The sequence below is a fragment of the Prorops nasuta genome, unplaced genomic scaffold (assembly GCF_024137725.1).
Source record: "Prorops nasuta isolate Cenicafe-Biocafe unplaced genomic scaffold, Cenicafe_Pnas_1.2 PNAS00018, whole genome shotgun sequence".
Classification (NCBI taxonomy): domain Eukaryota; kingdom Metazoa; phylum Arthropoda; class Insecta; order Hymenoptera; family Bethylidae; genus Prorops; species Prorops nasuta.
In genome coordinates, this window is record NW_027116815.1 from 3,316,668 (window position 1) to 3,336,306 (window position 19,639).

A 19,639-nucleotide genomic window follows, 5' to 3' on the forward strand; every position below is an offset into this window, starting at 1 on the left:
CCTTTCGTTATCTCTACCAGGAGCTACTTCGCCTTCAAGTTAACATCTCTTCATCATCAATTCTATCTGAGGCTTCGGTCCGAGATTACTTGTTTACAGTCGCTAGCAAAAGGTATACATTCTTGCTCTATTACCTTTTTTTAGTCTTCGAAAAACAAAAAAGAAATTGATTGAATTTTGTACCGTTAGATTTTGGAGTACCAATAGCGGATCCCCAGAATCCAAAAACTCCTGTTCAAAAGTCAAGAACGGAAAACAAGAGCAGAATTCCCCTGGCGAATATCATCAAATCTCAGCAGAAATCCAATTATCCAATGCCACTCGAAGAGTTCCAAAATAAGGAAAACGAGAAACCTCAGAAAGATGGTAATATTTTGACGAAGAGCGGGCAACCACAGGGACCTGTCGCCTACTCTTCCGACGAAGACGCGCTTTATGCGCGAGTTAACATCCGGTTAGAACCAGAGGGAGAATCCAGAGACACCGAGGAAGAGTTCGAGAGAGCTCGCGTCAGGGATCAGATCGCGCAAAAAACCAAACAGGAATACGACGATGGGAAACAGTTCGATTATCCCCAAATAGAAACAGGCGTTGAATATTCGTACTCCTTGCCAAAAATAATCTCGAACGAAGCCAAAAGAATTAATAATGATAAATGCAGCAACTCTGGGGACATATATGCCGCCATTAATAAGGTTGGTCTACCTGCTAAAAATGATTACCCCGTTCCCGAAGAAGTCTGGAACGTAGCTGACGTTCAAAAAACATTAAACAAGGTAATACCAATCACACGTTCTTTTCTTACTCGATCTATTCTTATCGAATAAAAGGAATAACTTTACACTGCAGTTTTCTGAATCCTCTAAAATTTTTAGATGAAGACATCAAGTTTACCGAACTATGGTACGCCTAGACAAGCGAACGGATTTCGAACTCCAAGTTTACCACGTCGATTGGGTGTGAAAATGGGTACTAGAGCGATTTACAGCAGCCTCGTGCAGAAAGACATAACGCTGACCGATGAAGCAGAATCAGTTTCAATAAAATCAGAAACTGAATCGTCCATTCGTTCTTTATCGGCTAGATCCGCGGAGTCTCCGGGACCAGAAGCCTACGTACTGAGTAAGCTAGATTTAATCGCTTAGCACCATTCGATTGTTTCGTTAGAATCACCTAATTTCATTTAATTCACCTATTCCATCTGCTTTTAGACGCGGATATAAGAATAGAGGACGAAACTTTTCACGTTTCGGAGGATGATTCAATGTCAGCATCGTTAATGGCACGGCTGGAGGAAATTTCCTTCGCCGAGGAAAGAATCCTGCAAACTATCAAACTTGAACGAGGTCATGGTGGAAGTATTGGATTACAGGTGACGGAAGGGAACGATGGTGGAGTCTATGTGCAGGCTGTGTCCGTAGGTGGATCCGCTGATATGACTGGAAATGTAAATAAAGGTGAGGAGCCAATGAGAAATTTCTTTATTCCGTAAAATATAAATCACTGTATTTTTTAAACCGTTGATAAAATATTCCAGGGGACAGAATCGTGGCGATCAACGGTCAAAATCTTCTTAACCTACGTTACGAAGACGCTCTAAAGATGCTGCAGAGCTCTTCAGAAACAGTGGAGCTGGTACTATCGCAAGTCGATAAGAGCAAATCAAGTGTTCAGAATAATGGAAATGGACCGGTGGGAAATAATTACTTGCAGTTAGTACATGCATCAACAGTGTATAATTTTAATTTGCGAACATCGCGCGTAATAAAATTTTGCAAACTGATCCAACGTACGATTAATAATTTCAGGGACATAAGGTTCGATGTCTCATCGGAGATGGAAACTTCAGGCATGACGAATAAATGGCTTGGTCCCAAAACAACGGATGTTGCATCAGTGCAAAATACATCAAGCGCATATAGCAGTGCAGCATCCAGTGCTATAGGGAATCACAACATCAGCAATTCATACGTATCTGAATTGTTTAAAGCCAATGACGTGAAGTCTGCCAGTATGCTACTCAGTCTGGAAGATTTTGACGTTAGCAGGGAGAGTCACCAGGTCTTCATATAATAAATTAGGTAATTAAATTTCCATGGCCAATCGGATGCCTCTAAGTCTTGCATGATATTGTCCCGTTTGCCAACATCACATTTATATGCGGCCTGAAAATCTCTGCTCGTCGAATAGCGACCTGCATTGCTATAATCAAATTATTTTCATCCTTTTAAGGAAGCCCTAGAATCCATTGACAAATGATTCCGGCCACTTCCGCTGCTCATATTTTTAACGCGAACAATTAAATCTGATCTCTGGTCTAAAAATAAGAAATCGTGCTATCTCTATAATTAATTTATTCATGGAAAATTCAATTGGCTGTTGTAGATAATTTAAATAGAGTCTCGCTAACTTATTGATCGTGACAAGAAAGAATTGGTCATTTCTAAGGAATCCCCGTCAGTTTTACTCGAGTAGCCTAGCAAACTGGTTGCTTTTTGTGGTTCCGCGCAGACCTGCTTTTATCTCGCGATGCAAATTGTTACGTGTTAAAGACTAGCTGGAAATAAATGATGGAAATGGGTGAATCGATAAGAAGTGCCATTTTTGTTGCAGAAGAAACCCCGCCAGTGCCACCGAGAAGAAAGAAAAGAAAAAGTAAAGCAATGCCTATCGCGGGACCATCAAGGACCGTTCATTATAAAAAACGTTTGCCTCCACCGCCACCACCACTACCACCACCCCCACCCCCACCCCCACTACCTCACCTTAGAAAAAGCAAATTTCGTTCGTGTACGTCCCCGATAATAATTCAGAAAGAAAATAGACACGCTCAAGCGCAAGTTGGCGAAGCAGAAAAATCTCCGAGGGAGAAGAATTATCCATCACTATTTTTTACCATCAGTGACTTTGAAAATGTGATGCGAGACTCGCTGTCCGGGGGGAAAAAACTGTTGGATACTTCTGTGTACTCGGGAGAGAACGAATTAACCACTTCCTTCATAGAGAACCCCACGATCGAGGAAGATGCATTTTTTTCTTCCAGCCCCACAATTGATGGCAAGGAGAGGAATTTTGTGGAAGAAGAGCAATCGGTGTCTCCTTTGGAGAGTACCTTCGATGAGGAAAATGAAGTTTGCTTTCGCGTCACCACCACGAATCTCCCATTTGAGAAATGCTTGAAAAGATGGGACTTTGACAATAGGAGGAGCTCTTACGAGGAAGATCGATCGAATGATTTTATATTTCAAGATTACATGGACAGAAGCAATAAAGCAAACATTATTAAATCTAAATTAAATTTTTCATCAGAGAATTTTAACAGTATCGAAGAGTCCAAGCCACATTCACCTACCAGAGTGAGATTTGTCATAGAGTCACCGAGCACTTCTGCTTCGGAATATAAATCGTTGGTGGATTCGAACGAAGCTTATCGCGAACTTCAAAATGTCGAGTCCTTGTTGAACGAATCCGAAGAAAATTGCGAAGAGTCTGAGGAGAAGACAACTGACTTTGACAAATTCAGTGATTTTGCCCTAGATCTAAAAGCTACGTCGGAATTTGTTTTGACCGAGAGTTCGATGATTCTGTCCAACTTCACGAATACCTCTGAGATCGACGACGATTCAAAGGACAAGGACCTTGCGAAGCTTGTGGAGGAAGCACAAACGCACGAAGGACTCGGCGATAGCACGGAGAAAGATTATAACGTTAACGAGAGAAGAAATTCTTTCCTAGAAACAATGTTATCCGACGACCAGCGTGGCACTTGCGAAATTATCGCTGCTCGCCTAAAAATAGTGAAGATTCCCGAAGAGAGATCAGTCGATGACTCTCGATCCATCGCTGAAAAGAATGTAGAAGCGAAGAGAAATTTGGCTGATAAAAAAGTGGAGGCCAAGAGCGTTGGCGAGGCTAAAAGCGACGTCTTAGACGAGTTGTTGAAGAATTTCAATACGATAAAATTAAAGCCAGTGGGCCACGTCGTCCCTGAAGAAAAAAAAATGGCCACTCCAGCGTCGGTGGATGGAGGAGGCTTAGCGGAGGAAGCTTTTAGAATTTCAATAGATAATAAGGAAGACAATGATGAAATTGTTCGGACTACATGTGTAAATAGCACCGATAATGAGACTGACAGTCGTTACGATGAAAATCGCGTCAATTATCAACATGCAATATGTAGCGGGGTGCAGTTATCGGAGAATGAGCTGGAAAGTGGTGCTGGAACTAAAGATAAGAATAGAAATGATGGCGAGGACGTCGTTGAGAGTTTGGCGATTTCTTTGAAAAGCTCGAAGCAGGACGAGCGTGAAAAGGGGGAGATTTCTGAGAAATGGGATGACGCTGAGGATGCGGTGTCAGCAGGAGGAAAAGTCGAGGGCGACCGATGCGAGGATGAGGAAATTGCGGAAGTATTGGCTAATCATGTGGAGAATTCTGATAAAGATCCGGCGTTTGATAGAGGTGGCAGTAGTAACGCCGCCGATTCGTGTGCCATAATTAGAAAGACTCCCGAAATCCATTGTAATAATAATGACAATAAGAGGGCAGTAACACCCGTAGCTGTAAGTAATGACCAATCGTCTCGCGAGATTTTTTCGATAGTCCCGGGTAGTGTTAGAAGCTTCGTTCAGTATTACGAAATTCAACAAGAAATGACCAGTAAAGATTCTAAACGTATCGATAGCACGTCGTTAGTTAACGGTAGATCAGGCAGAACTGCGCTCGCCGGTCAACAAGGGTTCTCCAAGACTGAAAATACTCCAATCAAGGTGAAGACTACCTCAGGTACAGATAAGAAAATCGAGGATTCGCTCTCGGATCTAAATTTATGCATGGAAGGTGAGTCTGCCTATGCGGAGGAGTGGAGAAAAACGGAGTCGAGGAATTCTGCTGGTTCTCTGCCTAAATCGAGTATGGTTAAACGGAAGAAGAGCGTTCAATTCGAAATCGCTTGTATGCAGCATGAGGAGCCTCGCGAGGCCGACGCGAGAGAGAACTTGAGCAATAGGGTAGTAGCTCCATCGGAACGGGAGGATAGTACTGATGACCAGGGGAGCGAACTGGTCTCTCGTGTGATTCACGCAAAAACTTGTACGGGGATCAGCTCGAGTGCTTCTCGATGCCAGGAACTTGCTGCGCAGGTCAGTCTAATGAAGAATAAAAATGATTTTTATTTGCATTCTCCACGTAATTCATTTGTTTCTATATATATAACAACTAACCTTTTTTGATTGCAGAATCACGCAGGACGAGATAAGAAGGACGAAATCCTGAATTCAGGTACCGATTGTTTCGCTGTAAATTCAGAAAAACCCCACCTCGTATTTTACTGTACTGTATAGTTATACACATACCTATTATACATACATATACAAACATATGTACGTGAATATTGCGAATCATGAGTTAAAAAGAGCAGCATTAAAAAATGTCACGTTGTTTCTCGAACCTCACGGTTAGTTTATCTTCTGTATATGTATATATGTATTTTATACACGGTTACGAGACCTTGAGAGAATCTCTTAAGTTTTTCCACCGCGTAAACGAAGGATAGGGAAAATATTTGTTCCTCGCTGTAATGTAATAAACAAATGATTTTCGGAGCCGATGGGTACTACTGATACACACAGAGGCAGATATATGAAAAATAATTAATCTAGTTAGTACTTTGACGCGTATACGTGATACATGTATATTTAGTGATATTGTTGTGAAACGTGCAATTCTCGTGCAGTCGAGACTTAACAATGTTAATACGTACACTTTTGTTGTTTTCTTATTGTAAGAGCATCGCGCGACTGTAACACAAAATAGTCTCCGTTGTAAGTATATTTATATTTTCAATTGTATTAAAACTACCCATACATGCCCATCCACAGTGTACGAAGGCTAATAATTTTAACCTTAAAATAGAGTATGACTATTCCTTTTTTTTCCTCCTTTGTTTTAGAAGAGGACAGATTTATCAAGGCATTAAATTGATTTACGAGAATACTTTTGTTCTGCAGTTGTTGATACGAGAGCACCGGGCATATTCGCGTAAAAAATAATAATAAAATTACGGGAACGCGGAGTATATTATTACAATGCGATAATAAAGACAGCGACGTTTCAAGAACGCTGTTCAATATTAGATAGAAGTATTTCAAGGTAGCTTTAGAGAGAATCGTTCGATTCTAGAGAGTTGGTGAGAATCTTTCTATCTCGACTTTGACCCAGACATTTATTCAATGAAATTTACTGTAATCCGGGATAACGATGAATTTTTCGTTGTCCGAAAACAATTATTATTCTTTCCCTTCTTGGGTGACTTTCTCGATGATAAACGGTCGAACGCTTGTAACACGATTTTCAGAGAAATAGAAGAAACCGATCAGTATACATAGAAAAGAAATGTTGATGCGAAGTTTTTAGCGTTTTATAAGAGGCGTAGCGCGAGATTTTTTAAAGTGATAAAAAAGCGACAGCTTTTTACCGATGCAGTTTGTTGTACTTGCTGAAATTTATTTAGCACGAAAATAAAAGAGATGGAATAAGAAAAAGAAGGAGAGAATCATTTGTATCCTTTATCGCTCGCTGTATGTTATTATATATATACATATATATCCAGTAAAAGCTAAATAAATTATTATTTTCTATGCTCTACGAAACCTTATTAAACCCCTTATTACGCCCCTCACTCACGTCCTATCGACTCTCACGCCTTGCAATTTTAGACATCGCCTGTGTGTTAAATAATTTGCTTATGTTTAGTGATAAAAAATAGCGCGCGCCAAAGCTCACTCTTTGGCAGCTTCGAGCGTTACGCAATTCGGATGACTTCAACGCTTTAAATGTTTTTTTCACTCCATTACTCTCGCAGGAATTGTTACGCAAATATAATTTCAAGAAACGAAATGGGATGCAGGAGACCCGCACACTTTTTTTGCCGTTCAATCAACGTCTGATATTTTTGATGGTTCCGTTGGATCGTACCATATGGTTCTCGCAACGCGAGAGGTTTCCGAGTGTTATTTTCAGAGGGAGAAATCAAGGGGTTGGAGGAAGATAGGAGATAAAATTAAGGGGGTGAAGTTAATCTCGAGAAAATTAAGCTTTAACAACTTATGCGAGAGGAAATTCGTGACACGCTCCACGTGCCAGCATTCCTGCACCCTACCCTGATTCCTAAAGATTTATTTTAAGATCAGTATGACGCCATTTTCTTCTCTCTTCCTCTTTATTCGTGTTCTTCCTCTTCTCAGCCAGTCGATCCCCGGACCTCGAGTCATTCGATTGCGTCGCCAGTGTCGATTTATCGATCGAGGTTTCATTAAAAGCTACTCTGCATTATCGAATTATTATATCGCAGAAATTCGGAGAGCAAGACAAACCGAGGGAAAAACCATTGATGCAACAATAATCACGATGCATTCTGTCCACGAATCGCGAAAAGACGCGTAAACTTTTACGCGAAAAAGTTTCTGGTGCTGTAAACAAGGAGAGGGAGAAGAAGTATTTATGGGAAACCTGCATGAACAATTATACACCGATAAATCAATCGGAGCTATGAGATGCGATTGACAATTTTTCAGTTTTCAGAAGGGAAACAAGAAGCTTCTTCTCAACGAGCTAATTTTGGCAAATGTCAAAGTGACGTTTGATTTCCGCAATACGAGCGAAAGAGAGAGAGTGAGAGTCGGCTCTCTCGAATCCTATTCAGCTGCCAGAGAATAGTGTTTCGCAAGTGACAGTGCATATTTTGGCGTTTCCACAATCCTGGATTTTCCTTATCAGTTTGCACAGACTCGGCGAAAAGTAGGACGACGCGAGTCATTCGCGAAATGACTCACCACGCTTGACTAATAGACGCGGTCGTTCCTTGATCCAAATATAAGCCTACGGATAAAATTAGCAATTCCAAGATTGTGCAGAAACAAAAAATCATAATAATTTCTTACGAAGAAACGAGCGTAAGGACGAAATTAGCAATTGCGCGAACGCTCGATTGCCGAACTGACGCATCAGCTCGTAAAATGCGGATAAAAATTTATATATTTCGGCGAGAAGAGCGATTCTAAGATAATAAGTGGATAAGGTCGATGACGTGAAAATAGTTTAATGAAAAAAAGCCTGTTAGTGCTGTAAGGAGGAGTTCGAGTTGCCTGAAAGAATTTTCAAATAGGATTACCATCGGCGACGTAGCGAGAGATTATTTTGACGATGAAGAATCGGCCGGTGGTAAAGGTGGAAAAAAGTTCTCGACGAGGCTGAAAGAATTTTAAATAAGATTATGCGATAAGGGGATGAGAAGTGAGAGATTATTTTCGCTATGAAGAATCAGGTGGTAAAGGCGATAGCCTCGACCCAGAAAATTTCGGAGGAAAGCGGATCGGAGGAGCCAGTTGTGAGACTGAAGCTTGACAAGCCGTTGCACTGGGATTGGGAACTGACAACTTCAGCGGATGCCTTACCAATAATACAATTGCTGAACAAGGATGGGAAAGTTCTAGTGGAGACCACTGGAAAAACCGCTCAAAGAGCCAGAGGATCCTTCAGGAATGGTCTGAGGACCTTGGAAAAATTTCCCTCGGAGGATCCCGGGCCTTCTTCTTGCAGCAGTGACATCCACAGCCCTATTTCCTCCTCACCCGTGCCGAGAGTCCTGGGCAACCGGAATTTCGAAGGATTTAGCACGAAATTCGGCGGGTGTCACTTTGCTTACAGCGCGAAGAAGTCGAAGAGCGACGTGAGTATCGATGCGAGGGCCGAGAGGAGGGGGAGGAAAAGACACTCGACGGGGGTGGAGGCGGAGAGGGGCCTCCGCCGCAGTGAGACTGCACCGAAAAGGTACTCGGCCGGTGATTTTCTTCGTCGGCAAATACTGGAGGACCTTCGGGATCCGAGCGACGCTGATAAGAGTCCGGAGCAACTCGCTCTTCTTCGCTATAACAAGGTCAAGGCTTACCTAGATGAGAACTCGACGTCCCCGCACCGGTCTCCGTCCAGAAACAATAACGAGGCTATCCGTACTGAATTGACCAAGCTCGCGAGAATCAGAAGCATCCTCGAGCGGAGAAAATGGCCGGCGGAAAGTTTCCGTAGCCCCAAGGACGAACCTCCTTGTGACTACAGGCCAAGAAAAATTCGCAGCGAGACCAATATTGGTACCATCGAGGAGGAACGGAGGAGGAAATTTAAGGAACGCCCTCCGAGCTTTATCCAGACAAATAACGAAAGCTTCCCGCTAAAGCGTAGTGATTACAGACCGAGGAAAATTCGTAGCGAAACTAACGTGGGTAGTGTGGAGGATAGTTCGAGGAGAAAATTAAAGGAACGAGCTGCGAGCTTTAGAAAGGACAGCGACGGAGCTTGCGAGTTCACCGAGAAGCGAAAATTTTATAGAAAGACCAAGAGCGACGTTCTTCTGGGTCAAATTGGTACCAGCGAGGAGCTTGGTAGCTCTCCAAGAAGGATCAACCAGGACAACGTGCAGAGGTCTTGGCGAGACTACAAGGAGAGAAAGAAGCACGAGAAACTTAACCGTGAAAAACTTAAGGAGTATTTCATGAACGACCAGAACAATCCTAATTGCTCCTATCCGGAATCCAGACCGAGTACAGCGTTGCAAGAGAATTATCTGTTGCTGGAAAAATGCGGAACATTTCAACCAATGATAGTCGCACGCGTTCAAGTAAACGGAGCACAGGAGATTCAAAATCTCAGTCAGGATTTTGGATATAACTCGATAAAGGGTGACTCGTTCGAGGATTACAAGGATTTATACTCGAGGTCGAACGTGAGGAAGAGTAACACGTTTAAAATCGTGGACGGAAGCGAGAAGGGGGGGAGGGGAAACCAGAATGGACAAACAAGGGCTAAGGAAAATTTGAAAAAGGGTTGGCTCTCTGATAAATCGAACGAGGACATAGCGAAGGATTATTTTAGGAGGGTGTACGAGTTGCTAAAGGAAAAGCAAAGGGAGGCGAGTGAAATGTCTCAGGGCCAACTTCCGGCAGGATACGAGGATTCGTCCTCGTCCAATTACTCGGAAGAGATGCAGCGAAACAAATATCGTAGGAGGAGGGAGAATACTCCCGAGGGTAAGACACACTGTGCTCGTATTTTTCTATTTTTCTTCTTTAGCTCTTTCTCCCTCTCTCTCTCTCTCTCTCTTCACTTTTTTTCCCTTCGTTATTTGCTCCGTTAACGACTGTTTTCTTTCTCCTCTTTAGTTTTCATCAAAGAAATTAGCGGCGCTGTTCGCAGCCTCCGAAAATATATATATTTAACTCTGCTCCGGACCTAGAAATATTAATTAGAGAGAAATATCCGATTGTTGAAAATGTAGAATATTTTGCAAGGAGATTAACGATTTTTCCCCTCCCCCTCTTTACCGGTTTGTGTATACTGGGAGCCTATAATCGAGTACACTGTAAGACTAATTAGCGTAGCCAGGCGTAATTAATGCTCCAATTAATAGACTCCTTCCATAGTTAATGTTCCAATTAAAGAGTGACTAATTAATGGATAATGAGCCTTAGCCAAAGTCATATCGCTTCATAATTAATATATAGGAATTAGCCCACGCGAATATTCGACAACTCGATCGCTTATTAATTCGATCAAACTAATCTTCCGTGCAGTTATTTTTCACCAGGCTGCACCGGACGTTTGAATTATGAATATTGAACGAAATAGACAATTATTGGCTCTTTAAAGGTGAATGTGACGGAGAATGTCTGGTGTAGATTAATACACCGTCGCGCGCCTAATCCAGACCAGGTCACTTTCCACCCGATCTAAAATCAACCGAACCGGTTTAACACAAATTTGACCAAGCACCTCGAATCTTTCATAAACTTCATATATATATATATATATACATCTCCTTAGTATGACCGAAAAGAAGACTCGATAAAAGCTTTGAAAAATATTGTGCTTTCCGCATTTTTGCAACTTTGTTTTTCGGATGAGAGACGCGTTGACAATGTTTGAGAGGTTTTTTGTTGCGATACTGGTTGATAGAGGGAGGCGAAATGTATTGGCACGTCAGAGGGAAAGACGGACAGCTCCGATCTGGCGCGAAGCCAGTTACGCTATTTCAAAGCGAGACTTCCGCAAAACAAACTTTGCTCTCGTGTCCACTCATCAACTCGCTATCCATGCTTGCGAGCAAAGTCAATGATTATATACGTAATACCGTCGATTTATTCCCAGACAACAAAATTATATACCTCTGCAAATATCTTTGCTGCAGCGTAAGTCAATATTCGACGAATATTTACCTATTCTCATTCCCTGATATATATTACAATTCGGCCAATAATTTCCCCATGGTTGAAATGTCAAGGGAAACATTTCGCTATTTCACACACACATATGTACATACGGGGCGGAGGTGTATAGATCCATGATGCTCCGGCGCAGGATCGTAAAGACAGGGAGTTAGAGATCTCGTCTGGTGCATGTGCACTTAGCAGCGGGTGGTCTAAGGTCGACCTTGATGCGTATAACCATTCGATTTGAATCCTCGCAGTGCTCGGTTAATAATTCAGCGTTCGTCTGGAGTCTGCGATTAAATCTGTCTAGGTTGATAACAACAGGACAAAACGGCCTGTAGCTGAAAAGGAGAATGAAAAGCTGGAAAATTTTAGGAGAAAAAACTGCGAGAGGATGACAAGATTGCGAGAGAGGGAGGAGGCGTTTAGCGTATATATATACAGGAATGAGTGGCGTTGTGGGGTGAGTACGTACCAAAGGGGGAGGGGCGGGGAGGGGAGGGAAGAAAAGGGGGGGGGGGATTGAAAGAGAGCAAGTGCAGAGGGTAGCAAGTTGAGTGAGACGGCGTGGGAGAGGAGAAAGGGGGAGGGGTGGAAGGGGTTGAAAAGGATGGGAGGGGAAGGGAAGTTATCGAGGGGGTGGCCTTGCTAGGTGGCCGGCGAGTTTGCAGCTGGCAGTTGCTGCCTCGCCGCTCGTCCGAGCGTATCGTTCCGTGCTCGCTCGCCTCATACTCACCTGACTCTGGCGCTCAACCTGTAAAGCAAATAGAAACGGATAAACATAAGATAAGGATTGCCCCGGCAAAGAGAAAGAGAGAGAGAGAGAGAGCGATAGGCTAATGCGAAGAAGAATTCGAGTGGAAAAGGGGGACTGGAAATAAATTCAAGAAAACTTTATGGACGATGAAAAGTGGTATGGACAGATTGTAAGGTGAAAATAGAGAGACAGGTGAAGGAAAGAAAGAAAGAGATAGAGGGAGGAAGATATATATGCATATATAGAGGAGGGAGAGAGTGGAGAAGAGAGGAGAGGGAAAGCGGGCCAAAGTGCATCCGAGCGATCGAGTGGCGTCAGAGCAGCATAGCCAACCGGGTCACGGCTCCGAACGGTCCCGAATGGTCCCGAGAGCCACGAGGATTACAGCTGATTCCCATCCGAATTCTACTCTGCCATTCACTTCTTCTTCTTCGACCTTCGAGCAACGAAATATCGTAAAGCTGCACCTGCGACCTCGCGCCCTCAACCTGCTTCGACTCTCCTCCAGGAAACCAAGACTGACACCACTTCCGGACTAACTTCCTGCTTAACTCGTCTTCCCTTCCGTAAGTAACTTCAACCTCTTCTCACTCTCTCTCTCTCTCTCTCTCTCTCTCTCTTTGTCCCTCTTTAAAACCGTCCAGTTCCTCGCTATAGCAATTGGCGAACGATCCTGCAGGTTTTGCGAAATATTACGCAAAAACCTCTCACTTCTATCCTGAATCTAGTCACGTGTATAGAGCAATATCGAATTCGTTTCAATCGAAACGCTCCAAACTTTTTGTCAATAAAGCGTAAAACCAATCGTAAAATTTTTCAATCGTTTCTTGTGAGAAAAAAGAAATTTATAGGAGCATTCTATTTTTAAATTTATCGCGCAGTAGTCGAAGCATTGTTACGACTATCCTTGGCCGAGAAAAATGAGTTCCTCATTGTTGAACGCGAGAGACCGCGAAGGAGAGGTGAAAAAAATTTGACTGATTTGTCAAGAATATTTTTGCTTTGTAATTTAATGGAATACCATTGAGGAGGAAAAGTTTTTCTCGACGTTGACAAGGCGTAGTATATAGGTGCTTCGCAAATATCCTTGCGGCTACCCGGTGGAAGCTAGTATATCGTTCGAGATTGTTTATTGCCAATTTTGCTAGAAATTTATTTCTTGTCCTCGCGGATGTTGCAAGTAGCGAAGGAGTCTTGCCGAGCGTAAACATCCTGCTATCTTGTCTATATATACATATATACCTATCGAAAGTAGATGTATCTGCATGTATTACATATATATATACATATATAGCTTCGAATCCTTCGTTCTGCATTTTTATAGAAATCTGTTTCTCGTTCTATAGAATTTCGCACAGATCCTGAGAAAACTTGCTGGACTCGAATATATCCTTTGACACAAATAGCAGATTTACTATAGTCGCGGGGATTGTTTATCCCAAAACGAAAACTGGAACGTAGGGTTAACGAATCCTGGAATCTGGGTCTCTCCCCAGTTCTCAATTTCCAACCCTCGACGATTCCGATCTAAGCTCGCGGAAATGAGAGGGAAGCGTGGAGGAGCATAAATTTGTTTTTACTCCTCCTCCTCCTCCTCCCCCCCCCCCTCCTATATCTTGCTCTCTTCTTCATCCACAAGAGAACTAACGACGTTATGGGGGATTTTTCGTAACATCCTTGCGTGATGTTTTATAGCACCGGGGGTGATGATAATTAATCGAGGAGACATCGCTGGCAGCCGGTGTTGTTGCATCTTGGACAATGAGAGGTACTGAAAGCGACGGTTTTTTAGCCGTGCGCGTGGAAATGGAAGAGAAAAAGCAATGACGTACGCGACGTCCCAGTTTTGGAGCGCTCTCGCGCCCGCGCATCTGCGTGATAAAAGATAATGCGAACAACAAATTTGGCCTTGCGAAGATATTAGCCGGAGGTCGATCGATCTCCCATCGATTTCAAACGAGAAATCCTCTCGGGCGCAAAAAGCAGCGAGAGTCGGCGTTGAGAATACTTTAATCCGACGGGAAAGATGGAAGAATAAAATTTAATTTGCATTATAAAATCGCTGCGCATCACCGCGGCGAGGTATACAGAAAATGAAAGTTTCAAGATGGGACTGGGCTGCAGGCTTAATGGAATATTTTTCTTCTATTTTGCTTTAATGGCAGAGAAAGAAAGAAGCTTTTGTTACGAGGTGGTTTTTAAATGAAAATAACTGCAGGGAAATGAAGTTCCCTTCAGCCGCATGCGAGTTTACTGCAATGATACTGCAGATGCTTTGCTAGTCGAGGACCCCGGAGAGACCTTCGCTCGTATCACGCGTTACCTTGACACCAGACGCGTTACATCATCGCGAGAGATGAATAATTTTTCGTGTACCTGCTAATTATTATCGGCTTGCCAATAACGCGATACCGATAGTCGCAACGTCATCTGCAACGATATATGTATATATGTTCTGGTACAAATAAAATAATCCAGAAGCAAACAAATTATCTGCACGAATTAGTGTCGATTAACGCAAGGCACGAAGAGAAGAGAATGAAAGGCGACTTTTTTCTGCTTGATAAATTAGTCTCGTGGAGAGGAAAATTAATAGATTATCCGGTCGAGTTGCGATTGATAAAAGCAAGTTGCAATTAATTAAGGAGGAATACAAGGAAATTCATTATTCAAATGGAGTGAATTTTTGGGGAGCTATCGGATAGGAATAATTTCTTTTCGGTCGAGTGGTTATTCATCGAAGCGCCAGATTAACGAGGGATCCCCGGAGGGGTAAAGAAGGGATCAGCCCGAGAGTGATATAAGAGAGAGTGAGAGATAAAGCGTGTACCGGGAGAGTGGATTTTCTTGCGATTGCTAATAGGTCGAGTAGAAAGGGTGCAAGATTGAATATCAAGGGCAGAGATTAACCGCACAAAGACGCATGATTATGACTGTAGCTCTCTGTGTATACATATATATAGTATAATATATTGGGCACTCTGGCAAAATGGCGAATGCAATATGAGCCCACGTCGAGTTGATTTGGTGTCCGGAATGGGGTCGCCTCTATCATATACCGGAAGAAGGAGGATGGCGCACGTGCAAAATTTAATTATGAACAGTAGCTGCTCATCGAGCTCCATTGAAATTTAAATGTCCACGAGCCTATATATGGACTACATTTTTTCCCCTATATATATATATATATATATACATCAACAACACATTAAGTCTTTTGTAAGAGAATATTACTCCCTCTCCACGCACGTATATACAATCGAACCAACTATTCACGTGGGTCAAAGTCGAGAGAATTTCTCAAGACACAATCACATAATACTCTAATTAGCCTCGAGCAGCAATTAACAAGTCGTTACAGAGGCGCCGATTTCTATCTGACAAAGCATTTACACGCCGAGAGCCATCTAACCTTGAGGGGAACAAAAGCAGGAAAAATTCCACAAAATCAGCCTTCCTCGTCGTAAATTTAGCTACGTGGAGGATAAGCCGAAATTTTTTTAAACGTTAGATTTCCGTCGAAGGAATTTTTTGTTGCTTCTGTCCGCGGACCTCGAGGATTTCGTGACTCGTCGAGCTTTATCCGAGAACCTTTAGGAGAGTTTATTTAAATTCTTGGATGGAATATGCGCGGATGGCGCAGGTATGCCGTCTACCTGCCTGCTTATATAAATCGACCATAGACTCTCTTACACACACACACACACACACGCACACCGAGTCACTCGCTTATACGCAGCTTTCCCCAAGCAACCCCAACACACAAGTCCGCCCCTAAATAGTAACGGTACGAACAGACATCAGAAGCAGCAGGTTCAGTGACTCGACTATCTTCCCATTTCTCTCCTTCGAAAACCAGTATAAATAAACTAGGATGATTCTGACATTGTTGAGAATTCCGAAAACATTCCTCGAGGAATATTTGACGAATCTCGCAGCGACGAATCGCTCGATCGTGGCAGGAGAAAAAAACCCTGCAGCTTTTATAGTACATATATATATATATATAACAATGGCAAGGAAGATATAGTTTAATTGAAGAATCTTCCGAATGGACGATTTAATATGATTTCTGGCATTCCGTGCGCGCTTGCTATAAATGCAGTGTTTGTCGGGCTGTCAGATACGGTCGATTCACGAGTCAAGAAGCGCGAGAGAGACTGGAGAAACTTGGAGAAATAGTGTGTTGGGTGGATTGCGCGCTGCCGAGCACGTCCGCTATTGTGAGTGGAAGCTACTTCCTCCACCCCTCGCGTGGTCTACGTCTCACAGTCATTGCCAAGCCGCCACAACGATCTCCATATAATGTATATATGCATACCAAATATAACCCCCACCCCCGCGCAATTGATGCTATCCCTATATATCCCTATCGCTCTCTCCTCTCTCCTACATTTTCTTCCCATACTGTTTTCACCGAGCGCTGCGCCACGCCGCGCCACGATATGAAATTGCACTCTCCGATCTATTTATATATAGTACGAAATCTTGGAGTTTTCGTGCTCGAGGAGCATTTTTACTTGACGAATATCTCTCGATAAAATTGTAATTTTGCTCCCGAAGCTTTTTGCGTTAAAGCGAATCTTCCTCTTGGGAGCACGCAGCTTTGTTCTATTTTGCCAATGACCGGGGCTTCCAGGGGCTCTGCTTTGTCTAGCATACGCTGCTCTACCAGCGACTTATAGCTATACTACCACTATATACCATGGAGTAACTAACGTTCAGTTATGTGCAAAACTCGCTCGCTCTCCCTCTCATCCGCTTATGTTAGCCATAAAACGGCTTCCTATTAAACTCGTTAGTGCAACCATTATTCACGATCATAACACTACCGTAATACCAGCCCTCTCTCCTCAGACTCGAATCAATTTTTACAGCGCGCAGTGCGTTTTGCTTCTGTCCGGGAGAGAATCCCTTTAATATTCCATCCTCGTGTACAAAAGCTTTCCCGACGTTTTCAGATCTCCAGATTTCGGAAAGCGACTGAGAGAAAGATTTTGCGATGGAAAATTGTGCAGCCGTGGGAAGATGTACGTTTCATTGGAGAAACAAGAGAGGGGGGGGGGGAAGGAGGAGGATGTGAAGAGGCACGGACGCCAGAAAGTCCGTCCGAGGGTGATTTTTGTGAAAGATCAGTTCTTGTCTGGCGTAAAGAATTTTCTGAAAAGCGTTTTAACGAGACCCCGCGAGGCTCTTAAGTCGAGACCGAGATGGGATAAGAGTGCCATAAGAGTCGCTTTGGTGGTCTGTCTAACGTCCCGGAAGTCAAAAGTGATAAAAGCTACTCTTCTGCGAAAAGAAACACGAGACGCGCACACGCAAACTATAGCAGGTCAGATAACATTCACAAAACAAAACTCTCGTTTTCCCTTTTGTTTTCCGCTCCCGTTGATCAATTTCGAATTGTATATCCGTCTAAAGTTTGCGGGTAAACTCAATATCCAATCAACTTGCGTATGTGATTTACATCCGTCGACTAAACTTTTCAGGTTAATCGCACAGGGATACTGAGAGAATGTTCGAAGGGAGTATATACAAGCGTCTTATCTATAAAATATAAAAGGGAGGAGAGAATTTCGATAAAAATTTGGATCTGAGAATTTATACGGATGGCAGCAATTTCCTAGGAGGGGTGGGGGGAGGGGGTTGCGATGGATGCTACTCTGGATCGGCCTTTACGAGTCCTACTTATCCTTTCTCACGAGTGAAATGGGAGCGTATCGTAAGTAGAGACTGCCTCGTGCTCCACATCATCATCATGCTACTATATATGCACATACCATATACCATATATACATATTACATACGTGTACGATAGATAAGCGAGAAGTGCTCGAGAGAGTTTAACCTGGTCAGTAAACTCCCACGCGAAAAACCCAAACAACATTATCCCTGTAACCAGTCGCAATTCTTCCAGTCCAATTTCTTGCGGAAGAAAAACAAACAGAGAACTCTACGTGATTCGCGTGATTAAATTTGTAGAAAAATCGATCCGAGTTGAGCCGACTTTGCACCTAACGAAAAACTAAATTTTTTATAATTAAAGAATCGTTCACCACCATCAGCCTCGTGTTGCTACGTAACCAAAGTCCAAACAAATGTTATCGATCACGGGGTATAGCGTGATGCAAACGGGGAACACCACGCAAGTTTTCCTCCGAGCAATAATCCCTTCGCGAACCCTTCATTGATCAAACAAACCGTTGTCGCTCCTATACACACACACATACATACATACATATATATAACAGTTCTATTTCTAAACACTTAATTCTTGACAAGGGATGTCCTTTACTTCGAGATCCAACTTTCGAGCCATGGGACAAAGGTTGCTCGCGTGAAACTGATAAAATTATACTTTATAGAGTAGAAGGAGGGAGGGGGGGGGGGGAGGGTATGATAATTAAGCAAACGAATTGATACGATTGCTATAGAAGAGACCGTTCGTCAACTGGAACGAGACAGGGAGTGGCTAAAGGGAATAATTTCGGTGGGTCAATGAGAGCGAGTTAGAGAGAGAGAAAAAGAGAGAGAGAGAGAGAGAGAGAGAGAGAGAGCGAGACCGAAGCAAACAAGCATCACGCTCGATCAACGAAATTCAAAGCGGCGGAATTATCGCGCGCCCGTGCTGGACAAGCTTGACGAGTCGGCTTATAAAGGTCAATTGTCGAAAGCTTGTCGATCCAAGAGCCATGAGCGGATGGCACCCGATGCTAAACTGCTCTCTGCCGGCGCACTGCGAGGATTGGCACAATGCACGGATCTACGCATGGACGAACGACAATGCTGTAATTACCCTGGCAAATGGAACATTCGCTCGCACACACGCGCCAGCGAATTTATTATCGATCTATACCGTTTACCATCTCATTCATTTATTACGTCACTTTCGCCATTTCGATCTCGCTTCTCACTCCGCAAGATCCAATTCTGCTTTCGAAACGATCTATAGATCTCTCTGTAGCTAATTAGATCGGTTCCCACAAGTGGACGGACCAACAGACGGGACAATTTCTTTATGGAGTACAGTCTGAGTATACAGTCGAGCATTACCAAACGCGAACCAATGAATTCCAGAACTGACGGACTCTGACGGAATAATTAACGATTAACCTTGTAGCATACTTCCAATACCGAAACCTCGAAAGATTCATAAATTTTTCATGACAAATCTAAGATCGAGATGAAAACGCGTTTTCCAAGGTCTCTCGCTGCCGTATACACATTTTAATTGGAAGGTCGACGAACGCGCAAATCTTTAGTCGCCGCAAGATTACCGTCCGGATGGCGAGTTTTTTCATTCTTCCATTCGGCATAATCGTCTAATTTATTGTAATAATAAATAGGCTATTAATTCTTTCCTCGTATAGGCATGAAAAGCAATCGATGCCTGCAATATTATGTTATAATATGTACCTATATATATATATAGTAACTCGGGAGTACCGCGTGTTATTTTAAGAAAACTGGTTTGGCGGCTGTGCTATATTTACTTTTCCCCGTCACGCGAAATCCATTGAAGGAAGGTGTTCTCCATTCTTGCCTCTCCTTATCTTCCGTGCGTCAAAAGTGACGAGAAAATAGCCTCGGAAGCAATTGAATTTAAGCGAATGTCCGCGCG

At 43.0% G+C, this 19,639-nt stretch overlaps 2 protein-coding genes across 2 annotated transcripts in view; both read left to right on the top strand.

Moving 5' to 3' along the window:
* Nucleotides 1-2,745, top strand: part of LOC136780245 (tyrosine-protein phosphatase non-receptor type 13-like) — a 26,791-nt gene extending 24,046 nt beyond the window's left edge. The window contains exons 13-19 of the mRNA XM_066738487.1: nucleotides 21-112; nucleotides 190-776; nucleotides 876-1,122; nucleotides 1,212-1,457; nucleotides 1,538-1,712; nucleotides 1,809-2,081; nucleotides 2,614-2,745. Coding sequence (XP_066594584.1) covers nucleotides 21-112; nucleotides 190-776; nucleotides 876-1,122; nucleotides 1,212-1,457; nucleotides 1,538-1,712; nucleotides 1,809-2,073 — 1,612 coding nt within the window. The 3' untranslated portion in view covers nucleotides 2,074-2,081; nucleotides 2,614-2,745. The remainder of the gene's footprint in view (nucleotides 1-20; nucleotides 113-189; nucleotides 777-875; nucleotides 1,123-1,211; nucleotides 1,458-1,537; nucleotides 1,713-1,808; nucleotides 2,082-2,613) is intronic.
* LOC136780244 (uncharacterized) overlaps nucleotides 2,360-19,639 on the top strand; it is a 28,209-nt gene continuing 10,929 nt past the window's right edge. The window contains exons 1-2 of the mRNA XM_066738486.1: nucleotides 2,360-4,419; nucleotides 8,394-10,082. Of these exons, the coding sequence (XP_066594583.1) occupies nucleotides 2,568-4,419; nucleotides 8,394-10,082 (3,541 nt within the window). The 5' untranslated portion in view covers nucleotides 2,360-2,567. The remainder of the gene's footprint in view (nucleotides 4,420-8,393; nucleotides 10,083-19,639) is intronic.